Genomic DNA, 23,409 nt, shown 5'->3' with positions numbered 1-23,409 from the left:
GGGAACATAGCACTTTCTACAGAATTCCTGGATTAATCATCACTCCATATATCTGTCTAGGAAAAATTATAATATTAACTGGCCTTGAGGTGAAGATGCCCAAAATGTAAAGAGAAAAATAATTTAACTAATGCATTAAAGTTTTTCATCTTAATGCCACAAAATCTGCTTTCACTACATTTCTGTATAAACTAAAGCAGAATGTGATGATGTGGAGTTTCCAACCCAAAGTCAAGATAGGATTTGAATATATATGAATCACTAGACTAGATACTCTTTCTGAATAAGACAATATATACTCAACATTTGTATGGCTATGGTGTTTTATATTTTCCAAATATATAGCATCTCAGAAATATGTGGATTAATGAATCATGTCAATTTGTCTATGAAGAAACAAAGACTTGGAGCAGCTGAGTCCACAATCCTAAATGGTTCCAGGAGGCCACTCTCTTCTCTTTAATCCATCCTAGACATATCAAGAATCCTTGTGTGTTAATGATCTATATCTTGATATGGATAGTTTTTATTAGATTTGTTTTTAAGATCATGAGAATAATGACTAATTTTATCCTTTTTTTTTTTTTAAGAGAGAGAAAAAGGGTCTCACTGTATTGCCCAGACTGACCTTGAACTGCAGGGCTCACTGATCCTTCCCCTTATCCTCCCAAGTATCTGAGACTAGAGGCACATTCACCAATGCCTAATTTATACTTTTTTATTTTATTTTTTTCTACTTTCCCACATTTCCCCTTAGGGAAATCGTGGAGTTCTTATATTCTTAAAAAATTAGTATGTGTTTTATGAGCTCCTATCATGTGCTAGGCACTACTTAATTTTTTTTTTTTTTTTAAGAGACACAGTCTCACTATGTGTGGCCCAGGCTGGCCTCAAACTCCTTGCCTCAGCCTTCCAAGTAGCTGGGATTATATGTGTTAGCCACTATACCCAGCTCAGGCATGACTTTAATACTTCGTTGAAGTTGGTTGGTTTCATAATCATTAGTTTTATGGAGACAAAAAGGGAAAATTGATAAAAATTTTTTCTAAACTACCTACTTAGCTGAAACCATTGCCAAAAAAGCTCACTGTCTTGTTGATTAGATGTCATCGCTCCACGGTAAGCTGAGTTTTCTGTCTCCAGGATTGCTGAGGGAGGGATTGCTCCTTACCCCTTTCCAGGTAGATATTAAAGCCTATTATTCTGGTTACTTAGACAATCAAAGTATTAGATCTGTCAAGAGTTATTTCCTCAGAATTTTTTACTGCCAAAACCTGCCTTTCCAATCCATCTTACTCCAATCCATCTTAATCATTGAGCAACACATAAGCATCAAAGTTCAGCCAATGTTTACTTCTATAAAATGAGGTTTTTAACCTAATTTGAATAAATTTTGTATTGACTGCATAGCTGAATGGTAATGATGATACAGTATTCTGCTTGCTCCATGTAGGGGATCCCTCTGGCTTCTTTTCTACCTACATGAATAGAATAACCAAAGTCAACATGTGATTTTGGCGATAGATTTGCTATGCTACTCTGCTTCCTTATGGTAAGTTTCTAGGGTGAGGCAAAAACCAAGTAACTTACGACAGACAAGTAACAGAAGAGAACCAAGGAGAAGCACATTAGTATTAATTGCCAAATCTTTTACCACTTTACAAATTACCATGTATCACATATCATAAATGTTATAGTATTTTATATTGTTTGGTTGAAGTAAACTAATTTATTTATTTGGGGTTCCTCACATCTTGTCTTCTGAATAGATGGACCAACAAAATTAGAAATTTCAGTTAATCAGGGCATTTGCACCCCTTCTATAAGGAAATAGAAACTGATTTAGAAGTATCAGTTCTCCAAAGATGATTTCTGTCACACATTGGATTTAAACTTTTTTTTTTTTCTGTCCTTTCATGGATATTTTAGAAAACTTTTAGCCCCTCCCTAGCAGTCCTGGTCAAAAGACTTGTCCAGGCTGGATGTGTGCTCTGCTGCTAGCTATTGTGGTTTGTCCATGTGACATGCCCTGGCTGCCTTCTATGGTAAGGCCCTAGTCTTAACCTATCTGGAACCGAGGCAGGTCGATTGCATTTAGTAGTAATACTAAATTCAGGAGAAATGAGGCATTCTTTTTCCAAGGTTACTCTGTTGTCACTAGGAGGTCACACAAACTCATCTACTAAAATATTTTAAATACCAAGTAAATAGTGGAAGCTTAATGAATATTTGAATACTTGTTAAACTGAGTCTGTTAATGAGTAGTTGAGTAAATTTAGGAGCTAGTTGGCTTTTGGGGTCAACTGCTACAGGGGCTGTGCTTCTTACTGGTCCCTGCTCACTGGCAAACTCACTGGCCTCCTCACATTGATGCTTGTGGGAAAATTTGATTCTAATGCTGTCCTCACCAATGCCACATTAGCATAAACTTCTTCATCTCGTGGACTTTGTTTTATCACATGAGAACAGAGCAGGTTCCCCAGGGGTACAGGAATCACAGCTGACCCTCACTGAGCACTACAGGAGAGGCCTATCTCAACGTCAGCGTCTGTTGGGGGGTGCCAGTCCCATTTACTGAGGAGAAAACCAAAGTGTTAAGTGACTGGCCTTGGACAATGCAATAATTACTGGAGCTGGGATTCGGACCCAGGTCTAACTAGCTCTGTAGCCCACATTTTCTCTGCCTTGAAAAAAAGAAAGGAACACTCTGGGAGGCCGAGATGGGTGGATTGCTGAGCTCATGAGTTCATGACCAGCCTGAGCAAGAGCAAAACCTTATCTCTAAAACAATAGCTGGGCATTGTGGCAGGACCTTGTAGTCCCCGCTACTTTGGAGGCTGAGGCAAGAGAATCACTTGAGCCCAAGAGTTTGAGGTTGCTGTGAGCTATGATGCCATATCACTTTATCAAGGGCGACAAAGTGAGACTGTCTCTAAAAAAATAAAAAAAGAAGGGAGGATAGGTTTTTTCCCTCCTGCTTAGCAGCCAAAACTAGGAAGTTCCTAGTGAATTAGGTTCTTTCTAAAGTTATGCCTAGGCTTGGCGCCCGTAGCACAGTGAGTAGGGTACCGTCCACATACACCGAAGGTGACTGGTTGGAGCCCAGTCCAGGCCTGCCAAACAACTATGACAACTGCAACCCAAAAAATAGCCAGGTGTTGTGGCGGGCACTTGTAGTTCCAGCTACTTGAGAGGGTGAGGCAAGAGAACCAGCTTCTTGGGAGGCCGAGGAAAGAAAATCGCTAAAGCCCAAGAGTTTGAGGTTGCTGTGAGCTGTGACAGCACGACACTCTATAAAAATAAAGGTATACCTAGTCAAGTTAGAATATAACCAGTTTAAGGAAAATCAAAGAATACCCACCTTTCTCCCACAAAATACATATAAATGTTCCTCAACAAGCCTGGGTCTCACTGACTACTGCTTTCTGGGAATTTGTCCTCTGCCCCTACAGGGAAGACAGCTCCTAGGAAGTTTTAAAAAGTTAAACAGTAACAGCTGGCCACAGTAGCACAGGCCTATGATCCCAGTACATTGGGAGGTGGCTTAAAGCCAGGAGTTCAAGATAAGCCTGGGCAATAGAGCAAGTCCCCTTCTCTACAAAAAATTTAAAAATTAGCAGAGTGGTAGCACATGCCTATCGCAGATAGTCTAGAGGCAGAGGTGGAAGGATCACTTCAGCCCAGAAGTTTGAGACTACAGTGAGCTGTGATTGTACCATTGCACTCCAGCCTGGGTAACAGAATGAGACCCCATCTCAGATAAATACATACATAGTAAAACTCTGTCTCAATTAATTTAAAAAATAAATAGCAACAACAAACATAGCTCCTTATTGACTGCTTTTCCCAGGAATCTACTCCCTTGAGTCAGCCACTCTTTCCCTCGGTCCTTATCTTCCCTCCCCTCCTTTCTAGTTATTCAGACTTTCACCAGTGAATTAGGATGGCAGACTGGAGGAAGGCAGGCTCTTGCCATGTTTCAGGCATTTGCGATGCAGGGGGGAGGCAGTGCTGCAGGGTGATTAGGTTGGATGTCTATTCTTAAGTCCATTGATGCCTACAGAAAGATAGTGTCCAGCTCATTGGGCAAGTACCAGGCAAGTGAATGCCAGATGTGGAAGCCAGCGTGCCTCTGGTTGCATACAGAGAAGCTCTCATCTATCACAGAACTTAAGGCAGTTAAATGGCCAACCAAGGCAGGTCTGTTATGCAAACTCAGGGCCCTGACTAGGAAAACCTGATACACAAGATGACATTATCTGGTTGAATCCCCCCACCTCACTCCCTGCCAAAGATTTTGACTTCCCAAACCCCTCAGAATATGCTGAGCCTGTAGACACACCTCCCACAATCCATGATGGAAGACATTAAAGAGGCCCTTCTCGTGAAAGATGACATGGGCACCCCTCAGGGCCCTTCATGACTCAGCAGGGGACATGCTGAGCTTGCTAAGGGAGAATAGGAGCTATACACGAAAGGAACTGTAAGACGTAGGCAGCATACACCAGAACATGAGGTGGAATAGGGAACATTAGACTGGGAAGGTTCTCCAACGATACCAAATGTAACTCTTAGCAAGGATCCCAGGAGTTGGTGCAAACTTGCTGCTAGTATGGCTTCTACAAACCTGGACAAAGTGATGGCTCGCATTGTGAAAAGCTGAAATTCCAGAATTGCCATGGAGACAATAAAGGGGAAAGAGGGAGATAGAGTGACCATATTGTGGGGAGACGGGTAATGGGGGAATAGAGACTTGCCACAATCATCTCCTCTCCTCCCCATTCTTGTTTAATTGGCCAGCTTGGCCCCTAAAGAAACTGGATGGCTCAGTGATTAGGGAGTCAGTCGCATACACTGGGGCTGGCAGGTTCGAACCCAGCCGGGCCAGCTAAACAACATTAACAACTGCAACAAAAAATAGCTGGGCGTTGTGACAAGCGCCTGTAGTCCCAGCTAGTTAGGAGGCTGAGACAAGAGAATCACTTAAGCCCAAGAGTTTGAGGTCACTGTGAGCTGTGACACTATGGCACTCTACCCAGGGCAACAATGAGGCTCTGTCTCAAAAAAAAAAGAAACTGGATGGGTTGGCAACAGTCACTGTAGACCACCACAAGCTCAGTCAATTGGAGTCCAATTGCAGGTACAATGCCAGATGTGGTATCTCATTAGATCAGATCAATACTGCCTCAAGTACATAGTACATAGCCATTGATTTGGTCCAGCCAAAACAAGATCACATTTTCACAGAAATAACAATATAAACAGTTTTGCTCCAAGGCCCTGCTAAGTCCAAAGAGATTCCTATCAGCTGGATGTCCACAGAACATCACAATGATTCTTTACATCACTGCCCCTCCCTCTGTTGATTGAGCTGGATGAGCAGGAGGTGGATAGCACACTGGAGACCTTGGTATGACCTTTATGCTCCAGAGGGTTAGAGAGAACCCAGAGAAGGTTCAGAAGCCTAGCACATCTATAATATTTTCAGGAGTCCAGTAATTGAGTCCAGTAACCAAAGATGGTCTCTCCAAAGTAAAAGACAAATTCTTGCATCTTGTACCTTCCATCAGGAAGAAGAAAACATGGTGTCTGCTAGGCCTCAAGTTCTTGAGTCAGGGTATTCCACACCTGGGGATACTGCTCCAACTTGTGTCACATGACATGAAAGGCTCCCATCTTGGAGTGGGTCCCAGAGCAGGAAAGGGCTCTGCAGCCAGCCCAGGCTGTCAAGCAAGCAATCCTGTGGCTTCAAGTCATGTGACCCGACAGACCCTATGGAGGTATCAGTGGTAGGAAAAGATACTGTATAGAGATGATGGCAGGCCCCAGTGAGAGAATCTCAATGCAAGTGCCTGAGGCTCTTGCCATCGGAGTAAGACCGTGCCATTGTCAGCCGGGCGTGGTGGCTCACGCCTCTGATCCTAGCACTCTGGGAGGCCAAGGTAGAAGGACTTAAGCTCAGGAGTTCCAGAGCAGCCTGAGCAAAACAAGAACCCATCCCTACTAAAAGTAGAAAAATTAGCCCGGTGTGGTGGCAGGTACCTGTTGTCTGTCCCAGGTACTCAGGAGGCTGAGGTAGGAGGATTGTTTGAGCCCAGGAGTTTGAGGTTGCTGTAAGCTAGGTTGAGGCCATCACTCTCTAGCTTGGGCGACAGAGTGAGACTTTATCTCAAAACGTTGGCTTGGTGCCTGTAGCTCTAGTGGCTAAGGTGCCAGCCACATACACCAGAGCTGGTGGGTTTGAATCCAGCCTGGGCCTGCCAAACAACGACAACTACAACCAAAAAATAGCCGGGCGTTGTGGCGGGTGCCTGTAGTTCCAGCTACTTGGGAGGCAGAGGCAAGAGAATCGTTTAAGCCCAGGAGTTGGAGGTTGCTGTGAGCTGTGATGCCACGGCACGCTACCCAGGGTGACAACTTGAGGCTCTGTCTCAAAAATAAATAAAAATAAATAAATGAGAATGTCTCCCCTTGGCCATCTGGTGACCGTAGTGATACTCAGCAACAAGGTATGTAGCAGATCCTCCCGTTTTTGCCTCCCAGATTGCTAGGATTACAAGTGTGGGACACTGCACCCAGCCTAGAATTTCTAAAAACTAAAAACAATAAATCTGGGATAGGTGCCACTTGCCCCTGAGGGACCCTCTTCTACTTGCAGCATGAGCATTTTGTGGGGTCTTAGAACTCATTATCCAGCAGCTGCCTGCCCCTCCCTATGGTCACCAGGTCTGGAGGAATGTGGCAGAAAGGACCCTGAGTACTTATCTGGGCTAGGTTGTCCCAAAGTGTGATTCCTAGGATATTAATTGCTATTTTGAGGGAAAAATCTTGTCAATTGCTTTTTTTTTTTTTTTTTTTTTTGAGACAGAGCCTCAAGCTATTGCCCTGGGTAGAGTGCTGTGGCATCACAGCTCACAGCAACCTCCAACTCCTGGGCTTAAGCGATTCTCTTGCCTCTGCCTCCCAAGTAGACGGGACTATAGGCACCCGCCACAGTCCGGGCTTTTTTTTGGTTGTAGTTGTCATTGTTGTTTGGCAGGCCAGGGCTGGATTCGAACCCACCAGCTCTGGTGTATGTGGCTGGCACCTTAGCCCCTTGAGCTACAGGCACCAAACTAGTCAATTGCTTTGAGATAGGCAGGGTTGAACAAAGGTAAACTGGTGTAGTTTAGTTTTTGTTTTGTTTTGTTTTTAATTCAAGACTTCCTTGACCCTTTAAAATGCCTTCAGTCCTAAGTCTATAACAGGAGGGTGAGATGGCACCAATATTTTGTCTCCAAACTTATTGGACCTGAATTCTCATTTTCAGAGGAGACCGGAAAATGGGACCCTGGGGTTCCAAGGAACTTTGGGAAAATTAGTCCTGCCCATTATGTCCAGATGAGGAAACAGAATTCCATGGAGGTGAAATGATCAATGCTTAGTCCCACAACTAGATGTGGCGAGTTAGGGCTGAGAGCAGATTGCCAGAGTCTAACCCTGGCATTTGCGAATCTCAGTCTTCCCTTCGTAACCTCACCCGGGAAAAAGTGGAGAGAATTCTGCTCAAGGGGCTGCTTCTGAGGTTTGTTTGTGTCCTTAGCAGAGCCTCCTGGTACAAAATCCCTCCAGGACCCCTCAGCTCTGCACAGCCTGGGGCTGCCAAGGGCTTATCTTGGGAGCATCTTCCTCACAGGCAAAAGCAGAGCTCCGCAGCCCCAGCAGACTGGGCCTGCTCTGCCGGCACACTGCAAACCCAAATCCCATGGCCCAGAAACTGGAGAGAACTCCCAAGAATCTTGTCCCCAAGGGACCGTGTCTTTAAGAGGAAGAGAGGACCTAACTGCTTTTCAGAGTTTGGCGAGCAGCACCTCCAGCCAGAAGGGAGGCGTCGGCAGGGGTCTGTGCTGACCTCTCCACTTGTGTGAGGCAGTGTTTGGGGGTGCCAAGAGCAAGACAGACAGGCACTGGGCTACCCTTTGAGAGCAGCCTCAGCCACCCAGGCCAGAAGGAGGATGAGAAAAAGACTAAATAATGGACAAACGGGGTCTCCAGTGGGATGGTGCTGTCTTCATTCGCTGCTCCCCAAAGCAGCTTCTAAGACCTAGGGGAGACCCCTTGCCACCCAGCCCTGAGCCACTCTGCTTGGCTGAGTTAGGAACTTGACTGACAAAGCCAGACCTCCCTCCCCACCCTGCCCCCTGGAGTGTGGGAGGGGCACAGTGAGCAGCTGTCCTCCGTGCTCCAGGTGACTGCCCCCAGCACAAACTTATTTCCCTTTGAACATCAGCAGGTGGGCTCTGGTTTGAGGGTGAGCATTCTTAGCAGGAGGTGCCTGGCTGAGAGCAGTGGTCTGGGGGTAAACATGTGGGACTCTCTCCGGAAGCCTCCTTCCTGCTACAGCAGAGCCAGAAATGTGGTTTCTAGGCCTGTAGGGGGACAGCGGGGATGGGCTGGTACACTCACGGGCCTGTGACTAGAGGCAGATTCCTGGACCTCCCTGAGTCTTGGTTTGTTCCTCTGTGAAGTCTGACCTGGAAGGCGATGTGAGACCACGTGGTGCTGCTGCAATGCACATACTGCTCTCTGCCCTTCACAGCTGGGGGACAGAGGCAGATGGCGCCCTTTTATCTACTGTCCCTGTGGTTGCAGGAGGGGGACAGGTCCACAGCCCAAGACCCCAGCACATTAGTCCTGAGTGGAAAACCTGCTTGGAGAGCTTTTTCTATATGCAAAGTGCATTTCTACTGTCCTAATGATCCTTGTTCCAGCTGATCATGTTTGTACCCAGACTTGAGCTAGGTCTTCAATCAAATTAGTCCCCAGTCTCTGACCTCTCCAAGATTGTAGTGTAAGAAAAGGGAGAAAGGGGACCTTTGCTTGAGCATAAGATTTCTGTGGTTTGTGAAGGTAAGGAGGGAAACACCTGGGCTGCTGGGAGGCAGGGCTTATTTCAGGTCTCACCAACAAACAAGGGAGAATTGGGGTGGGAATATGTGGGCCCCATGAACAAAACAGTCTCTCTTAAAGTAGAGACTGGTTGATCACATGACCCCATTGACAACATCCCTGCCTAGTCACAAGTACCCTTCAGAGGCAAGTGACCCCCTTTGAATCCTGGGACCACTACTTTCCAATAGGGGACCTTGGGCAGAATAGTTAGCCTCTCTAAGCCCTTGTTTACCCATCTGTATGGTAGGGATGGTAATATCAACTCTTAGGGTTCCTGTGAATTAGACTTCAGCAGGGTTGCAAAGCTCAAGGCCTTAACCACTGAAAAGCACTGTGGACTTATGGATGAGATCAAGAAATAAACCCACCCAGGAAGAGCTGCAGACAGTGCCAGGTGTCGGAACTCCGGGAATGGGTATTTAACTCCGGCTGGGGTTGATTGGAAGGGCCCCCCAAGTGGAGAAGGAGGGAACTTTCCAGGTAAGGAGTACACACAAGCGTTCGTGGAACTGCAAGCAGGATGATGGAATGCAGGATGTAAAAGGACGTGAGGGCAGAGAAGTCGGAGAGGCGGATTGAGAAGGTGCCGAGAGCTAAAGTTGTGAACCACATTTCAATGGCCAGGAGGACTGCAAACTGGGAAGGCAAGGTCAGATCTGGGTTTTAGGATGATTCTCTGAGGAGCCGTAAGAGGAGGGATTGGAGGCCTCTATATAGTCCCTCTATAGCCCAAGAAGAAGGGGAAGGAGGAGGGGGGGAGAGGGAGGGTCAGTGGAGGGAGGGTAATTGGTGAGACCACACCTACAGTGCATTTTATAAGGGTATATGTTAAATTTACTAAGTGTAGAGCATAAATATCTGAACACAATAACTGAGAAAATGCCGTGAAGGCTATGTTAACCAGTTTGATGAAAATATTTCAAATGGTATATAAAACCAGCACATTGTACCCCATGATTGCATTAATGTACACAGCTATGATATAATTTAAAAAAATAAATATAAAACATTCTTGTGTCTGTTGGGGTAAAGGTTATGTCTAAACGGGCTATTCTTTTTTGACTGACCTTTTTTGCTCTTTCTTTCTTTCTTTTTTTTTTTTTTTTTTAGAGACAGAGTCTCACTTTATCACCCTCAGTAGAGTGCTGTAGCATCACAGCTCACAGCAACCTCCAACTCCTGGGTTTAGGCGATTCTCCTGCCCCAGCCTCCCAAGTAGCCCACCACAACGCCCGGCTACATTTTTGCTCTTTCAATGCCGTTTTCTACTTGATTAGCACTGGTATTTTGGGAAACTAGATTTCAACATTTATCTTGTGTCCAGTTTGCTTGGGTTTTTCATCATAAACACTCATATTATCTACAAAGTAGAGTTATCTTGACTAGTCCCTTTTAACCATTATACATTTCAGAACTTACAGATCATTGTTAAATGAACTAGTGATGCAAAGCATTCTTATTCAGTTCATAACTTTGACAGGACTATCTTACCATTTTGTTACATGTTGGCTGTTAAATGTTGGACTTGAGAAATATATTTTTATGATGTGAAGGAAGCCTTCTATTTTTTGGTATAGTATTAAATTTTTTCAAATACCTTTTCACCATCCATTGAAATAATCACAAATTTTAATTGAATTGTTGGTGTGAGAATCATGCTAATATATTTTTTCATATTCTCTCATATGTGGTCAGCCAATCATTATTATTATAGTATGAACACTGTCTGTCTTTTCTCAAGATGAGAAACTGTCACAAATATGACCAGGTCTCAGTCATCCTGCAAGATCTTTCTTTCTTTTTTTTTTTTTTTTTGTTGTTGTTGTTGCAGTTTGGCCAGGACTGGGTTCAAACCCGCCACCCTCGGTATATGGGGCCGGCACCCTATTCACGGAGCCACAGGCGCCACCCTCCTTCAGGGAGATTTTCTCCCTGAGTTCCTTCTCATCTGTAGATGATAAAATTGACTTGACCAAGAGGACAGTGATTTTGACAGAAAGGTTAAAGTCAGGTGTTCTCTCCTCATGTTGATGGCAGCCTCCTGCAGAACAGGAAGGACAGAGCAGGAAGGAAAGTATTAAAATATTTTCCTAATCCCAGCTGAGGCTTGGATTCAGGCAAGGGGACAGATGCTTGGCAGAGCCAGAGCTGATGCAAGAGGAGTAAGCATCAAAAGCGGTGAAGTCTGGGGTTAAATCCCCAGGGCAGGTCCCAGACCCATCCCAGTGGGTGCCCTGCCTGGCAGCCTGAGGGAGTGGTGCAGGCCAACCCTGACCAGGTAAGAGCAATGCTTCAGTAGATCCTGGCTGCTGTGTGTACGTGCACGTGTGCCTGTGTATGCTGGAGTGTGCAGAGAAAACAAGGCAGCTGCTGTCTGGAGGAGTCCCGTTGTCACGCTGCCTGACTGCATCTATCCTGGTGTGCTCCCCAGCCTGTTTCTGCCTCTCCTCTCTCACTATTGTCCCTCTCCCATTCATTTCTTCTGCCGATAGCTATTTTATCTCCAAATTTTCAGGCTTACTGACAATTGAAGTGTAAGGCATACGCACTGTCTCTGTCAAGCCTGTTGGGGAGGAGGGAGGAGAGGTGGGTGCAAGGAGGCCTACAAGTCAGGTGTGAACCGGTCAAGACGCCTGGGTGCTGGTCCTGCCCTGTCAGCGGCCAACTTTCTTGCAGGGGCTGGGGCAGGACTAGCCATATTGAGTGGACCAAACAATCTTTTGGAAATGATCTTGACCCTCTGAACAAGCAGTGGCCACCTCTTCTCTTAGGCAGCCTTTCCTGATAGCGATTTTTTTCTTTCATTTCACCATGCAGTATTTGGCCAGTACCTTTTGTGTGGCAAGCACGTGCTAGGGGCCAGGGACACAGCCAGAGTCAGGCATAGTGCTGCTCTCAGAAGCTCTCTGTGAGTTGGCAGATGTGTACAACTCAGTGTGATAGTGCCCTGCCAGGAGCCAGTGCACTAACACAGCTCAGACATACACAGTCTTGGGGAAGGCTTCCCTGCCGAGGCCACATTTGAGCTGAGTGGGAAAGGTCTGGCAGGAGACAGCCAAATTGGGATGGGGATGTGTCTGAGTCCACTCCAGCTGCCATAACAAACACCACAGACTGGGTGGCTTGAGCAACAGGAATTTATTTCTCACATTTCTGAAGGCCGGAAGTCTGAGATCAAGATGCCAGCGTGGACAGGTTCTGGTGAGGAATCTCTTCCTGTGTTTACAGATAGCTGCCATCTCAGTTATGTCCTCGCTTGGTGGGGGGAGGTGGCCAGGGAGACCACAAGCTCTCCGATATCTCTTCTTGTCAGGGTGATAATCCATCCCATCCTGGGAGCTCCAGCCTGATGACCTCATCTAACTCTGAGCACTTCCTAATATCATCACATGAGGGTGAGGGCTTCAACATGTGAATGAGGGCACACGGTCCCACTCACAGCAGGATGCGCGTATGCAGAGGAAGCAGGGCACTGCGGGCTGAAGGAAAGCCTGGGCAAAGGCAAGGAGACATGAAAAGAGTGGCCAGTTGGGGAACTAGCAGCAATTCAATATGGTGGAATGCAGGGTAGGCTCTCAGGGGTAGTGAGAGGAGGCTGGGGGGACCCATAGGCCATATGAAGGAGCCTGAGTCTTAACCTGAAGACCCGTGCTCCCTGAACTGACTAGGCCTCACAGTCACTTGAGAATCTTATTAGGACACAGATTCCTGGCCCTTTCTCCAACCTAAGGAATCAGATTCTCCCCCAGTAAGCCTCAAACGCAGCCTTGAGTCTACACAGGCACTGGTCAGACGGGGCCCTGGGAACCAAAGGGAGCCCTGGGGGGGGGGTGGCGGTTTAAGTAGGAAAGAAGCAGGTGGTTAGCAGACCCATCCACCTGCACTCTTGCTGCTCTGCTGGAAAGAGATGATAGGGCCCTGAGGGAAGGCCCTGGGGCTGTGAACAACATTCTTAGCAGTTGCTGCCAATGTCAGCTACCTCCTCCTGCTCCTTGGACCATGTGCCCATGACCAGGAGATTCAGATTTCCAGTTGGATAACTCCTCAGGCTGTACAGTCGAGGCGGACAGAGGCGGCCCTCCCACCCCATTCCTACCCCACAAGGCTCTACTGGCATGGCCTCCCTCACTTTCCCCTCACATCCCACATGGCTCCTCATTCCAGCTGAGAGTTCAGGGCACGTCGGTGGATGTTGGGAGGAGGGTGAGGCTTGTGTCATCCAGGGAAAGGCAAAGGCTTCTTGGGGCGATGGTTTTCTCTAGTGTTCAAATGGAGGAAGATAACTATCTGATTGCTATTTACTATCCATGTGCTTTCCTCCCAGATTTCTCTCCAAAAGATGGTCAAGAAAGAGTCTGATACATAAGGAAGTAAGGTAATTGCTCAGCCTAGAAACGTGCCAGTTTAAGGACTAAGGAGTGGTCTGAACCACTCCCTAGAGGTTCCCTTGTCACAGGATGGAGTCCCAGCTCCTCCACCAGACCTCTGAGGCCCTCAACCAGGCCCCACCATACTGCTCTGTGGCCTCACTCCCTGCCCCCTGGCCTTTCCCTGTAGCTGTAAAACCAGGCAGTGTCACAGGCTTTGGCTGTGCCTACACTCATCTCCTCTCCTGAAAGCCGTCTCCCAGCCCTCCGTGCCTGGTTAATCCTTACTCATTCTCTAAGACCCAGATCTGCGGGTACCCTGGGTACCCTTTTCACTCAATGCACACACCTCAATTCAGCCTTTCCCTGAGCAACCCACACCCCTCTGCACTGCCCTGGATCTGAGCACTTACACCCAGAGTTTATGCGCCTGTTCCTCCCCTGTTCCACTGGACCAGAAATTCCTCAAGGGCAGGTTCTCTACAGTGTTAAATTTTGTCTCCCCGGCCCCTGCTGCATAATGGGAGCTCAACAGATATGGGCTGAACCAGACAGAACGCAGAGGAATAAGACGTGTCCTCTGACCCGCAGATGTTGGGATAACACAATAGCATTCTAAGGATTTGCTCATTCATGTCTTTAGGCTTTTAAAGTCTCTGTGTAGGGCTGCAGCCCAGAAGGTTCCTGCCCAGAAAGCCACAGGCCAGAAGGCAGCACCTCCTCCAAAAGCTCAGAAGGGTCAAAAGGGTCTAGCCCAGAGAGCACCTGCTCCAAAGGCATCTGGAAAGAAAGCATAAGAGGCTATAATGAAAGTAATAAAGATTCTTTTTGACATGTTAAAAAAAAAAAAGTCTCTGTGTAGGCTCAGGGCCCGTAACTCAGTGGTTAGGGCACTGGCCACATACACTGGGGTGGGGGGTTCGAAACTGGCCCAGGCCTGCCAAACGACAATGACAGCAACAAAAATATAGCCAGGCGTTGTGGTGGGCGCCTGCAGTTCCAGATACTTGGGAGGCTGAGGCAAGAGAATCGCTTAAGCCCAAGAGTTTGAGGTTGCTATGAGCTGTGATGTCACTAAATAAATAAATAAAGTCTCTGTGTAGATGTGACAAACCCCCCTTGCAAAATAACAAATGTAACCCAAATAAACTGAAGGTGATTATATGTGTCTCAAAAGGTTGGGGGCCAGGTTTCCTTTAAACTTTAAGCCTTTGCTGAAACTTTCAGAAACTTGCCTTATAGATCATTAACTTCTGGGGAAGGGTAGGAGTGGGAATCAGGAAGAAATTACCTTTTGGAGTTTGAGCTCAGAGATGCTTCTAAAATCAGAATGCCTGGGAGAAAATCTTTAAGCCAGATAGAGCTGGGTTCAGAGTCTAGCTTACTATTGGTCTGGCCTAGTAGGCAAATCACTTTAACTTCTCTGAACCCTGCGATTTCCTAATCCCCAAAGTGGAGATACCCTATACCTATTATACATGGATATTGTAAAGATTTAAAAGACCCGTGGCTCATAGGCGCTCTTTAATAATAGTAATGGGATAGTGTTAGGTTTGAAGAGAGGGCTTGTATGGTTTTCAGGATTTCACCTCAGACGGCAAGAAAGAGAGAAGGGATGTGGGAAGGACGGGCCAGACCACTGAGGCAGCACGGCACTGCTTGACTGTCTCACAAATTCTTCCTCTTTTTTTCTTTTTTGTAAACTAAGTCTTTCCACACTGAACATGCAGATGCCGGCAACAGCACTGTACGGTGTGTTGATGTGAGGGGCTCAGACTCTAGAAGACTTTCTGCTTACTAGCTCCGTGTCCTTGGGCGTTGATCTCAACTCAATTTCCTTCTCTAGAGAAAAGAGACAATAGACAGTGTGTCTCTTAAGGCTGCGTAGGAGGTAAGGGACATTAAAGGGCTTAGCTGATGCCTGCTGCACTGTACACCTCTGTAAATGGGACCAGTTGCTCATTCTGCAAAGTGATCCAAGAGCAAGTAAATGCCAACTCTAAGGAAGTGCCTGCTCTGAGAACATGCAGAGGGAAGGGGCCCTGACTGGTGACCACCTGTTGCCAAAGCTGTGTGACTTTGGGCCTGTTCCATGACACAGAGGGGTTTGCCCTGGGTAATCTTTCAGGCCCCTAAATTGGTCTGAGGCCAGTCTACTCATATAGCTCCCCAAAGGTGGCTCTCTGGCCTGGGTGCCCTTGCCTTGCCTGGACCTCTCCACTTTCTGCAGGGTAACTCCTACTCACTTAAGAGGCATGCCCCAGGCTAGGAACAGTGACAAGTGATTCAGGCCTGTGATCCCTGCACTTTGGGATGCTGTAGTTCCTGATACTTGGGAGGATGAGGCAGAAGGATCACTTGAGTTTGAGGTTGCAGTGAGCTAGGTGACACCACTGCACTCCAGCCTGGGCAACAGAGCTAGACCTGGTCATAAAAAAGAAAAGACAAGAGAAAAGAAAGAGGAAGAAAGGAAGGGAGGGAGGGAGAAAGGAAGTTAAAAAAAAAAAAAAAAAAGGCAGTCCCCTCCGCTGGCCCCCCACTCCCTGCTCCAACACCCAGCACTCCGTGTGGCCCTCTCAGTTGATATGTCTGTCACCTGGACCCCCTGTAGTGCTCACGTGCAAATTACCCCCTGCCTGAAGGAAAGATGTACGAGCACTTTCTCTTTCCGGAATCTCCTGGGTGCCCTCATTACTTCCCGTCTTTGGTGGAAAAGTAGGCTTGGAAATAGGTGAGGCTCCGTTACCTCCGTGTGGGAGGAGAAGGAAACCTCCTCGGACGGTTTGGGCCACAGCTGCAGGTAACGCCCTTCGCTGCTACTTCCTCCCAGATCTGGGAAAGTGACAAGGTCTGCTCAGAAGTCCCCAGGACCCTAAGACCAGGTCCCCACCCAAGGCGGCTCGGGGTTACCCTCGTGCCTCTGGAAAGTGGAAACCAATAACCTTGACCTTGGAGGAACAGGCGCTCTAGGGCGATGGGGACGGCCCTACGGAGTAGGGCAGCCTGCTCCTCAGGAAAAGTTGTGCAAAGGCCACTCCCCATCTTGCGCCTGGAGAGCCAAGCCCTGGCTGCAGAGTTACGAGCAGCCGCGCGAGGCTCGGCGAGAACGTGGCGCCTCCACGGCTCCTGCTCGCGCCCCGCGAGCCGCCCGGCTCCCCGAGCGCACCCCGGCCTGTGCGCCCACCGTGAGGCCGGGAAGCGGTGGTCTGGCGGGGAGGGCGGCACCCGGCCCCGCGCGCCTTGGAGCGCCCGGGGCACCGCGCCAGGCCCGGCCGTCCACGTCGTCCGCACACTCGGGGCCGCCCTCGGTTTTCCCAGCGCTTTTGGCGGCGGCGAAGCCCCGGCTCCGGCCGGGAGAAGCGGCTCCGCCCGACTCCGGGCGTCCGGCCGTGGCGGGGGTGGGGAGACCGAGGTCCCGGCTCCTCCAGCCCCTTCCGCTGCCCCTCCTCTCTGCTCCTTGCGCCCGCTCTTCCCTTCCCGGCCGGGAAGGCGCCGGGCTTGGCCTGTCTCCCCGTAGCGGCAAAGCCATGAGCTAGCGGCCCATGCCGCCTCCTTTCCCTCCAGTCCTCCCGCGCTTCTCCTCCCGCGGGGAGCGAGTGCGGCCCGACCCTCGGCGGGCCCGGGGGCTGCCCGCAGAGCCGGCCCGGCACAGCCTCGGCCCTGCCCGGGACCCCGGGTCGGCCGCACTCCCTCCGGCCTGCATTCGGGGCTGGAGATCCCTCCCCGGACCCTGAAGCGGGCTGGGAGGGACCTAGGGCTAGAGGAGGGCTCACCTCTCCGAGGGATGGAGGGGATACAGGCGGCGGCCGGACCTGCCAGTGGCGGCCCCCAGTGAGTACAAGGAGGCGAGGCGCCGGGCAGGCTGGGCAGGCCGGGCAGGCCGGGCGGGGCGGGGGGTGCCGCAGAGCCGGGGCGCCCGGGCCGTTCGGGACGCGGGGGAGACCTGCCCTTCACGTCCATCTTCCTTTCGGCGTCTCAGAGTTAGAGCAGACGTGTGCAGTTCTTCGGTCACAGGACCAGACAGTTCCAAGCTAACATTCCTCCCGAAAGAATGTGCCCAGGGAACCCCGATCGGAGGGTGGGGGGCGCATTCTTTAAGATCTCTGGAGATGGATCATCTCTGGAATGTTCCAGCATTCACCCATGAGACAGTTCTTTTAATATAACTGGTATCGCTCCTACTGCGTTCTAATCCCGTTTTCTGGATTGGACTTGGAAGAGAGGAAGAAGGGGCAGCTGGGCTGCCAAGGTCAACTTGGTCCATATTACATTAATCGGCAGAGCAAATCATTTCTGTCTTCCTAAAGATAATCCGTGAACTTCCCTGGCTTAAAATTGATGTGACACTTTACATGCTGTGTATTTTGCTTTATGACAATATGTGCATTCCTGAAACATTGTGTATAAATTGAATTGTAATGAACTGCCGAGGGACTTGCCCTTTCAGCATCCTTGGCCAATGTATAAACTGAATAATTAACCCCTAATTTGTGGGTTATACACCTATGAACTTTAAACACGAGCCTTACTTCAAGTGGGACACATCTGATGTGTGATATTAAGGTAGACTTTTCTCAGAGAGTAGAATAAGTATCAAGACACTTAATAAGGTAATGAATAAAATCCCCTCTCGCTTCATTCCCTGGGAAGCCATTAACCTCAGCAGTGCCACTAGGGTGCTGTGCAGTGCCGGTGAGTCACCCAACCTCTGAGGACTGAACATGCTCAGTCCACAGATTTTTATTTTTATTTTTATTTTTTGAGATTGAGTCTCACTTTTTCCTTCTAGGGATGAGTGCCGTAGTGTCATCATAGCTCACAGCAACTTCAAACTCTCAGGCTGAAATGATCCTCCTGCCTCACTCAACCTCCTGAGTAGCTGAGACTATAGGCACCCACCACCATACCCAGCTATATTTTTTTTTAATTTTAAGTAGCGACTGGTCTCGAACTCCTGAGCTCAGGCAATCCACCTGCCTTGGCCTCTCAGAGTGCTAGGATTACAGGTGTGAGACACCATGCCCAGCTCATCTATAAATGTTTTGAAAGAGCCCTGGGTTTGGAATGAGAAGCTTCGGATTCTGAACTGGCCTCCCCTTAGTCTGTGTGATTAATCTCTCTGGGTCTCGAGCTCTTCATCTGTCAAAGTGAGGGTAGTAGTACCATCCTGGCGGAGTTGTGTCAGGATTCTTGGACAGCATGTGTTTGAAACCACCTGAAGTCCTGCCTGGCACAGAGCAGACGCCTGATAGGAGTTAGTGACTGCTCACAGTCTCCCTTTGAGAACAACTCCATCTGTGGCCCCTGTGGCTAGTGCCTTGGGCTCAGAGGTGAGGTTGGATGCTGTGCCTTCCACAGCCCGCAGATCCTATGTGGGGTCTTCCTGAGGTCCATCATCCACACTGGCTCCTCTGGGTATGGAAGAGCAGGTCACCTTTCAGCAGATGTTGCCATCCTCTGCCAAGAACATCCTTCTGCAAAGCAAGAGGCCAGGGATTGGGAAATTGCTCTGGGTTATGCTCTGGAAAACCACATTTTGCCATAGGCTTACCTGTTGTTTGATGCTTCATTTTGTCCATCTATAAAATGGAGATAGGAAACTGAAACACTATTCAGACATGGAAGAAAAAATTCAACAATAACTTTTATATTGTCCAGAGATTTGTACTTTTCAAAGTGCTTTCACATCATCTAAAGAGCATCCCCTGCTCTGTCTCTAATATTCCCATCTAAATAGGGTTCAACACCAAGGCACTCGAGGGACCCAGAGGTGGTGTGAGGTGGCCCAGTGCTGAAACTCAGGAGGTCTTTCTGTTTTCTCCTCCAGAGAGCCCAAGACAGGGAACAGAAAAGCCAACCCCATGGAGGTGACCTCAGCTGTGGGGAGAAGTCCTGAGCCACAGCCAGATAACAGACACCTCTCACGACCCTGGACCTGCCCTTGGGAAGACACAACACCCAGCCTGATGAGCCCCCAGCCTCCCAGGGCAGGGGGGGCACAGCTGCAAGGCTCCTCTGTGCTAGAGTCCAAGGTGAGGGCTTTGAAGGAGAAGATGACAGCAGGTAAACAGGGGGCTAGCCCCTGTCCCACTTCCTATGAACAGTCATTCCCCAAGAAACCCAAATGTATACGAGTCCCGGCAGGTGGACCCAGGACTCCATCAGAGGGGACTTTCATGCCAGATGCCGTGGTGGTCCCTCCTGCTCAGGACCTGACTGATGGGCAGCTGACCAGCAGTGACAATGAGGAGGCACCCATGAGGAATGGGAGCCTCAGGCCTCCCAGGCTACCTGCTCCTGGGTGTGAGTGTTGGAACACGCTTCCAGAAGCAATGTGGACACTGCCTAACCAGGAGAGCGGTCTGCTGACAGAGCCCAGCTCTTTGCAAGAAAGCCCCATCCGTGAAGTTACTCCCTGCCAGCCTGGGAGTCCTGGCCCTGGTAACAAAATCATCTCCACTCCCAGCATGAGGAGAGGAAGCTCATACCTGCTTCAAGATGGTGTGGTCACAGGGGGAGACCTGGACAGCACATCCCTGACTTCTGAGGAGGACTTCGTCCCCAGGACAGCCCTGCTGGGGAATCTCTGGAGAGGTGGAGACCTGGGGCCACTCAGCACCGGAGGCAGCACCTTGTCCCTGTCTGAGCGGGTGGAGAGGAGCCGTCTGCTGCTGCAGAAGATACTGAGTGTTTCTAGGTGCGGCCCCTCTAAGGCGGGGGCCCCAGCCTGGACTCCGTCATGTGGCAGAGCTGCAGCAGGTGGGCCTCACTGTGGAGGGGGGTGCAGCAGGAAGGGGCCAGCAGAGAGGAAGGGGAAACGGACTCCCACAGAGGGCTGTTGCAAAAATGGAGGGAGAGACAGCTGCCTGTCGTCCATGTCACCAGGATGTCTGTCCTCTTATTCTTAGCTTTGACATAAATTCTTTTCCACCTCGAAGGCCTCCCTATCTGCTAAATAGCCCCTGACCCTCCTGGCCGGGGGGAGGCCGCTTTCTGCATTACACGACTTCTTCCTTGGCGCTCATAGCCCTTTCCAGAGTGGTCTTTGCTTCTCCCTCCAGGGACACGCCTTTGCCCCCAGTGGATCTCATTGCCCTCTCAGTGGGACAAGCAGACAGGGACCTAGCCCTACAGAGAGGCCGAGCCTCCTGTCAGCTGGGCTTAGCATGAGTGAGTGTTCAGACCCAGGAAGACAACCTTCTTCTCCCTTCCTTCTCATTCCAAAACTCATGAGCTCATTCATCACCCCACGCCTGAGCGGGTACATGTGGCCCCTCCAGCTCGTAGCTGCCCCAGCATCAGTCATGGTGACAGGCTCTGCTTTCACTCGCAGGCTGAGGCATGGGCCAGGTGCTGGGTTTGTCTGGTGAGCAAGTTGGTTCTGGGGAAAGCTTTCTCCTGGGTGCTCGTCATTAGGGGGCAGCTGAGGGCTCCTTTCTGGTTCTGCCCTGACCTGTGCTTCTGTTCTGGATTCTAGAGCGAACAGCTGGGGATGTGGAGTGGGACTGGGGTGACTCTCTGCAGGACTCAGACCAGAACAGGTATGAGCCCAGAATCCGTATTTCCTCTCCCTCCTGCCTCTCCCTGGGCCCTCTGCATACTCAGCATCATGGCAGCAGGAGACCTCACAGAGACCAGGGGCCTGTAGACCAGTGGACATCATGTTCTGAGCCCCCGGGGAAAGAGCCTGCGCCCCGGCTGGTGCTGCTGCTATCTGAGCAGAACCACTGAGGTGCCGAGGGCAGTGCAGAGAGTATCACCTCTGACCTCTGTGTCCCCAGGGGCCATTTCCATGTCCAGGCCCCTGTCTTTTTAGAGTAGGGGCAATAGCAATCTGTCTGATTTATTTCACAGGACCTTTGTGAGCCTGGGATGAGATAATGGGTGTGAAAATCTGTGGGCAGAGTATGGGAATGCAAAGCTTGTACTCAATCCCCTTCCCAGTCAAGGGAATGTGCTGAGATCGTGTCAAAGGTTTCACCTCCAACCTCACCATGAGACCCCACAGGTTTTGCTTCAGCCCCTCCACCAATGTTTTGGGGAAGCTGGATCCTCCAGGCCTGGTGGGGGAAACTGGGATCACCTGTCCTTCACAGGCTGTGTCCTGTGCTGGGCAGTGTGGGAACAGTACACTTGAGGTGGGAGTGGGGTCATGTGTGGCCTGAGCTGTTGCTGGCACCTACACAGGGTTGACCTCAGCCTCAGTCTTTGCTGGGCTCCTGGCATACACAGCTGAGAGGCCTTGGAGCTGGTCCTCATCCTCCCACCTCCACAGCTGTACAGTGATGTCAGCCTCTGTTGCTTCTCCATCATCAGGCCGCTCCCCACATAAATCCCACTTAGTTTGACTAAAAGAGCCTCTACTTTTAGTCTGTTCAGGCTGCTGTAACAAAATACCACAGACCGGGTGGTTTAAACACAACAGAAATGTGCTGCTTACAGTTCTGGAGGCTAGGAACTCCAAGATCAAGGCACTGGCACATTCAGTGTCTGGTTTCTTGCTGTGTCTTTACATTAGACAGAAGGGATAAGCAGCTCTCTGGAGCCTCTTTCATAAGGGCACTAATCCCATCTGGAAGGTTCTACCCTCATGTGCTAATCACTCCCAAAGGCCCCACCCCCAATGCCATCACACTGGGGATTAGATTAGATTTCAACATATCAAGTTTGGGGGGACACAAGCATTCAGACCATGGCAGCCCCCTGTCCTGCACCTGCTTTAACATAGCGAGGCAGTCCAGATTCAGGAGATGCCACTTCTGCTCAGCTAAGGGTCTGGTGGAGACGGCGTTGTGGCTCCTCATCCCTCCTCATTTATGGTTTGGAATCTCCGTTGCCCCCCCTCTGCCAGGGGCCTCTTCTCCCACCTCCATGGCCTCAGCTTTCAGCTTCTTCCCTCATCCCCACCTTGCTTTGCTGGTTTGTTGGGAAAGTGACTGCAGAAGGGACTGTGGGCCCCCCGTTCCTCTCTCTGCTCCACTGCAGGCCTGTGCCCTGGGCACCTCCTCCTTTCCTGCATGGAGACGGGACCTCCTCTTCCTGCAGTGGCTCATTCCCTGCCCTCCGGATCCTTCGCTTGACAAGAGAGATATCCAGCAGGGAGGTGCAGGCACAGGGGACTCGGTCCAGAGGTCATGTTGAAATGAGACGCCAAAGCTGCTAACTTGCACGGTGGATAATCAGTAATCATAACCAGTCGCTTTAAAGGAAGAGCGCCTCCGCCATGGCAGGGAGTTTCCCTTCATCTTGTGAGGAGGCGGCATTTGTGTGGAACCCTTGGAACTGGGATTCTGGACTATTGCTTAGTCTGCCAGGCCATCCGCAGCCATCTGCTGCATTTTAGAGTTCAGGTGGGGTGTGTGCGAATATGCGTTGTGTGATGTGCGTGTGTGGTGTGGAGGGCAGGGGGAGAAGGTGTCTTACCTTTAGGACAGTCTGTTCAGAGACTAACAGATCAGGGCGTAGGGTGTTGTGGGAAAAGCCCATCCTCTGGTTTGTTTGGGAGTTAGTCCGAGTGGCCTGTTGACCTCTTGGTGATCTCCAGTCAGGTCCTTGCTGAAAGGGCAGCAGGCTGAGGTCAGAGAACATACCTTGATTCAGGGAGGGTAAGGCCAGCCATGCTGCCGTGCTCCCCGACAGGGCTCCTCATTTGGCTCTGCCCGAATGTCCTGGACATTCAGGTGGTCCCTAAGACACTGCAGGGCTGCGTCTCTCCCCAGTGAACCCAGGGATGGATTTATCGATGCCACTTCTGTGCTTCCTAAGAAACCTTTGAAATGAGGCAGGCTTCCCTCTGTGCCCCAGGAGTGCCACAGGAGGCCAGGGTCTTCGGGCTTAGTGTCCCTACTTAGGGGCTTAGGACCCTGGGCAGAGGTATTTTCTGAGGCTGTGGCCAATCATTATGATGGCCTTCCTGGAGGGGACCCCAGGACATCGTTAGCATGTGCTCTGGCAAGGGAAGGGCCTCATTCATGGGGCAGTGAGCCCCTCTGTCTACTCAGGGTTTGGGGAGTGAATAGTCCTGCTTTGCGTTCAGTAAGGCTTCCTTGCAGCTTAGTGTTGCAATCAGATAACCATCATGACCAAGTTAACCCAGTGTGTATTTGGGTTA

At 49.8% G+C, this 23,409-nt stretch overlaps 2 protein-coding genes across 3 annotated transcripts in view; one reads left to right on the top strand and one right to left on the bottom strand.

The window, feature by feature from the left end:
- Window positions 1-12,428: 12,428 nt before the first annotated feature.
- On the bottom strand, window positions 12,429-17,001 carry LOC128596450 (dapper homolog 3-like). Its single transcript, XM_053606077.1, has 5 exons — window positions 16,845-17,001; window positions 16,241-16,801; window positions 15,952-16,130; window positions 15,545-15,629; window positions 12,429-15,140 (listed from the first exon to the last, which is right to left on the bottom strand). The coding sequence occupies exons 1-4, from the start codon at window positions 16,999-17,001 to the stop codon at window positions 15,585-15,587; spliced, it is 942 nt and encodes a 313-aa protein (XP_053462052.1). The 3' UTR covers window positions 12,429-15,140; window positions 15,545-15,584.
- Window positions 16,696-23,409, top strand: part of KIAA1614 (KIAA1614 ortholog) — a 40,160-nt gene continuing 33,446 nt past the window's right edge. For both annotated transcript variants that reach the window (XM_053605328.1, XM_053605327.1), the window contains exons 1-3: window positions 16,696-17,129; window positions 19,126-20,057; window positions 20,776-20,839. In XM_053605328.1, the coding sequence (XP_053461303.1) occupies window positions 17,083-17,129; window positions 19,126-20,057; window positions 20,776-20,839 (1,043 nt within the window). In that variant the 5' untranslated portion in view covers window positions 16,696-17,082. The remainder of the gene's footprint in view (window positions 17,130-19,125; window positions 20,058-20,775; window positions 20,840-23,409) is intronic.

Source organism: Nycticebus coucang, chromosome 10 (assembly GCF_027406575.1).
Source record: "Nycticebus coucang isolate mNycCou1 chromosome 10, mNycCou1.pri, whole genome shotgun sequence".
Taxonomy (NCBI): Eukaryota; Metazoa; Chordata; class Mammalia; order Primates; family Lorisidae; genus Nycticebus; species Nycticebus coucang.
This window is presented reverse-complemented; position numbering and strand designations above follow the sequence as displayed.

Coding starts and splice junctions, on each gene's coding strand:
- LOC128596450 (XM_053606077.1), bottom strand. CDS start 17,001: ATGCAGGCCGGAGGGAGTGCGGCCGACCCGGGGTCCCGGGCAGGGCCG. Junction 16,131..16,240: donor CCTGTTCCTCCAAGGTCAAG/GTTATTGGTTTC, acceptor TCACTTTCCCAG/ATCTGGGAGGAAGTAGCAGC. Junction 15,630..15,951: donor TCCGGAAAGAGAAAGTGCTC/GTACATCTTTCC, acceptor CATCCTCCCAAG/TATCAGGAACTACAGCATCC.